This window comes from Dictyostelium discoideum (assembly GCF_000004695.1).
Source record: "Dictyostelium discoideum AX4 chromosome Un chrUn_0009, whole genome shotgun sequence".
NCBI classification, from domain to species: Eukaryota; Evosea; class Eumycetozoa; order Dictyosteliales; family Dictyosteliaceae; genus Dictyostelium; species Dictyostelium discoideum.
This window is the reverse complement of record NW_003102054.1, coordinates 1-4,502: the sequence shown is the minus strand read 5'-3', so window position 1 is coordinate 4,502 and position 4,502 is coordinate 1. Positions and strand designations below refer to the sequence as shown.

Here is a 4,502-nt window from a genome sequence, read left to right as displayed (position 1 = left end):
GCATCGTCTAATAACAAGTCTTGTACTTCCTGTGTGATGCAATCTGATTTCGGACCCTCTGGAATTGAAATCGGAATTGGGTTTGGCATCGGCTTGAAATTTGGAAGTAGATGGACTTTTAATCCATTTACAACCTCTTGACAAAAGTTTGGAAGACCCAATTCTTTCCAAACTTGTTTGTGGTGGAACAGACGTCCACCTACTGGTAAGTTTACTTCTTGTTCTTCTGAAAACGGTTGTTGGTACCATTTGCAGACTTGGTATTGTTTCTACCTGATGCAACATTACTTGGTGATCCATTGAAGTTGTTAGATCGGCCATTACTCCCACTACTGGATTTACTATTACTACTGTTTCCTGTAGTGTTATTACCACTTGAGTTAACTGATTTCTTAACATTTGATTTGGAATGATAATTCAATTTTAACAATGATTGTTTAGCTTCGTTGTTCTTTCTGATTGACTTGGCTAGCTTTCTTACACGTTCAGTTTCAGTTTCATCAAACATCTTTGGTGTATCCTTGATCTTAATTGGTAAGAGTGCTTCAGAACCATAGATTTCTTTAGCGATGTTGTTACGACGGACACGACTAAGCGATGCTTGAGCATTAACGGCTAAGACGATTGCACTCTGAGTTAAATAACTAATAAGTTCTATATCGACATTGTAGCTATCAGATGATAACATACTTGACATGAGAAGCAAAGGTTTTAAGCTATCGTTGATTCGCTAATAGTTTGTACCGATTTTCTGATCCATGTGAACCATTGGTCTTGCTTAGATTCAGCGAATTGTTCTTCACTTAGTGCCTCCTTGAGTTTTAATACTTCAAGCGTTACGTTCTCGTGAAGTCCACCTAGTAAATTGGTAAATCTTTCATTGGTTGTCAAAGCAGTACTCCAATAGAGTTTTGCTTTGTTCCACTTCAAGATCTAAGCTTCGAGATTAGTACCATCTAAGTTGACACCTAATGTTCTAATTTTAACGAAAGCATCCCAAACTTCTGCTTTATGTTTTGAAGAGTTGTCGCAATTTTTGACTATTTCTATAATTCTCTTCTAATCTGTCTTCTCTTCTGATGATAGACAGTTGTTGAGGGCATTGGCTACTTTCAAGAGTGTGTCTCTTGTTTCGTTTGGTCTGTTGAAGACGCCTGTAATCAAATAGTGAATTCTTGATCTGATTTCATAAACATTATATACGGAGAATAACCAGTTTACTCTTTCAAGTGCTGTGATGGCACCTTCACTGATGAAAAGTTCAACAATACTGATGAATTCATTTGATGGAGTTGGTTTAGCATGAGTGTCTCTTCTATCATTACTAGTTGTTTCTGATTCGGTCTCTTCCTCTTCCATTATACCTGCCTTCTCAGTGGCTGGTGTTTTGTATACCTCGACTAGCTGGTAATATATATATATATATACTTAGTTCATCTTGCAATTTTGATATTGTGCTTTTGAATCCTCCTCTCTCTACGATTAATTGTTCACATTTTGATTTGTATTCGTCTCTACTTTCTTTAGCTCATTTTAGTTCACCTTCAAGTGCGTGGCCCTTTGAGCTTAATATAGCATATGCACTTTTACATTCGTTGAGCTTATCCATTAGCTCCTTCTTTCCTTGTTCATTTTCATGTAGATCCTTCTTAATTTGTGGTGTAGTTGTTGTAGTTGTTGTTATTGTTGGTGTTTTATTCATTTTGTAGTTGTTGTTGTTGTTGTTATTTAATTTATTTTATTTATTGTGATTTAATCTGAAAATCTCTCTTTAATTAAGCCTGGCCAGTACTATCAAAGAGTTAAAATAAAAGTGTTAAATTTATAGTTAAATATGTATAAATTAAATAGATGTTTAGAAATTCAAATTAATAAATAATACTAATATTGTTATTTGTATTCAAAGTGAAAAACTAAATTTTTCGAAAAACGAAAAATGTTTTTATTTTATTTTTATTATTTTTTTAATTTTTATTTTAGATTTCCAAACCCGAACTTCGTAAAGTATCAAAATACTTTACAATCAATTTTAAATTTGCATCAAAGCAATCAAATGGTGAAATGGTTGATGAGACTACCCTTTGATAAAGGGTCGGGGGATCGAATCCCTTTTGGTAATTTTTGAAAAATTAAAAAAAAAATTTAAAAAATTTATCCGTTAATTAACGGCTTCGAACTAAGGACCTAGCTTTTAAAGCGATTAAAAAGCTAATTTTAAATGTAATTTTAAAGGTGATTTTTAAGGTGATTTTAAAGTAACCTTAAAAAATACCTTTAAAATTACCTTTAAAATTGGCTTTAATTCAGGACTTTAAATTCGCTTTAAATTAAATTTAAATTTGCTTTAAAGGTGGTTTTTTCTTCGCTGTGATGTGAGTGTAAAGTCTGAAGGGGATGACTGCATCTTTCAGTGCGATTAACTTTCCTTTTAAACCAGCAAGCTTTCTTGGGGAGCAACAATCTAGTTTTAAAAAGTTTCTTATTTCCTTTGATGTTACTTTTCTTCTTTTCTTTGGGAACAAGGAGCTTCATTGATACAGAATCGATTTGTAATCCGAGAAACGTAATTGATTGAGTTGGTTCGAGAACACTGTTTTCTAGGTTTAACTTGAAACCTAGTTTGACAAGTAAGTCCAGTGTCTTTTTGAGGTTGGATAAACATTCTTCTTTTGTTGAACCGACGATTAATAGATCGTCCAATTAAGCGATAACGGACGTAACAACACTACCACTCTCTCTTACATCAATCGCCAGGGTGGCCAGATACAAGATCTCTCAGTTCTGTTCGAACAACTTTGGAAACAATGCCTCAAGAAGAAAGTGAACTTGATTGGAGAGCATATTCCAGGATTCTTCAATGTAACACAGGGGGCGAAAAAAAACCTTAAAAGCATCTTTAAAGTAGGAATGTAAATAGTACTATTATAAAGTGTACTTAATAAGTATACTAATTAATTATACTTATTAAGTATACTTAATAATTATATAATTAATAAGTATACTTAATAATAATACTTAATAAAGTTAACTTGATAAGATATATTAATAATATCACTTTAAAAATAAAAATTAAAAAGATTTAAAAAAAAAAGAAAAAATTAATTAAAAATTTAATTTATTAAATTATATTTTATATTAAATATATATATATATATTATGAATAACATTTATTTATTTGAATTTCCCAAATATTTAAGATAATTTTTTAGAATGTTCTAGAACATTCGAAGAATAAAAAATTTTCGAAAGAAAAGTAAAAATTTTGAACCGGCACAATGACGCGATCATTGCGCAAGGTCGAAAAAACTGAAAAATTCCGAACCGACACTATGCACAAAGTTGTGAAGGGTCGAAAACTCTTATTTTTTTGAGTTTTGCGAAATTTTTAAGAAAATAAAAACGTATAAATAGTGGCACTAAAAACTAAAACAATTTGATTTATGGAATTCCGACTAAGGGCGGGGACCTCTTGACAAAAGTTTGGAAGACCCAATTCTTTCCAAACTTGTTTGTGGGTGGAACAGACGCCACCTACTGGTAAGTTTACTTCTTGTTCTTCTGAAAACGGTTGTTGGTACCGTTGGCAGACTTGGTATTGTTGCTACCTGATGCAACACTACTTGGTGATCCATTGAAGTTGTTAGATCGGCCATTACTCCCACTACTGGATTTACTATTACTACTGTTTCCTGTAGTGTTATTACCACTTGAGTTAACTAATTTCTTGACATTGGGCTTGGAATGATAATTCAATTTTAACAATGATTGTTTTGCTTCGTTGTTCTTTCTGATTGACTTGGCTAGCTTTCTTACACATTCCAGGATTCTTCAATGTAAAAGCCGACCACCTCAGTCGTCTTTCAGAGATGAATCACAAATCATCGTCCAGAGTAATCAAGAGTTACAACTGGCAACTGAAGAAGGAAGTGTTCAATCGCATCCAACTTCAATTCGGTCAAATACAGATGGATCTGTTCGCATCTCACCTCAACCATCAAACGAACAACTACTCAACAATCAGAATGAATGCACTCCACCTCGATTGGAGTCAATGGGAGCAATATCTAGCCTTCCCACCACCCATTCTTTTGCCTTCTATCCTGGAGAAGATGAACTCATCCAGTTCGAAGAAGGTTTCTATAATACTGATCTTCCCAATCTGGAGATCAGCAACTTGGTTTCCGATGATTCAAGCTCAAGTTCCTCGTCATCATCGTCACATGTTTCCTCAAGTACTGGGAACATTCCAAGAAGTATTGACCAAACAATCAGTAGAGTCGATACCAACCCAGATTCAACAACGTTGGAAGCTGGGGATTATTCAACTTTCCAATCTCATGTAATGTCCTTCGCTCGTACAACAAATACAAAAACAGCTGAGCTGTTAATGAAGTCTCGGGAACCCCTAACTCTCAAAGTATATAGCTCCAGTTATACAAGATTCCGCAATTTCTGTACCTTGAACTCTTTGAATCCAGCAAACACTACCTTAGTTGTTTTCG

General features: G+C 33.8%; 4 protein-coding genes across 4 annotated transcripts; 1 reads left to right on the top strand and 3 right to left on the bottom strand.

Annotated features, from left to right (window-relative positions):
- Positions 1 to 399, bottom strand: DDB_G0294216 (hypothetical protein; the record flags this gene model as incomplete). Its single annotated transcript, XM_628790.1, has 1 exon — positions 1 to 399. A coding segment is annotated over one exon (399 nt), but the record flags the coding sequence as incomplete, so codon positions are not given.
- Positions 400 to 1,059: 660 nt separating this feature from the next.
- On the bottom strand, positions 1,060 to 1,359 carry DDB_G0294214 (hypothetical protein; the record flags this gene model as incomplete). Its single annotated transcript, XM_628789.1, has 1 exon — positions 1,060 to 1,359. The coding sequence occupies one exon, from the start codon at positions 1,357 to 1,359 to the stop codon at positions 1,060 to 1,062; it is 300 nt and encodes a 99-aa protein (XP_628791.1).
- A 169-nt stretch (positions 1,360 to 1,528) lies between these two features.
- On the bottom strand, positions 1,529 to 1,702 carry DDB_G0294212 (hypothetical protein; the record flags this gene model as incomplete). Its single annotated transcript, XM_628788.1, has 1 exon — positions 1,529 to 1,702. One exon carries the CDS (start codon positions 1,700 to 1,702, stop codon positions 1,529 to 1,531), a length of 174 nt encoding a protein of 57 aa, XP_628790.1.
- Positions 1,703 to 4,051: 2,349 nt separating this feature from the next.
- Positions 4,052 to 4,502, top strand: DDB_G0294210 (hypothetical protein; the record flags this gene model as incomplete). Its single annotated transcript, XM_628787.1, has 1 exon — positions 4,052 to 4,502. A coding segment is annotated over one exon (451 nt), but the record flags the coding sequence as incomplete, so codon positions are not given.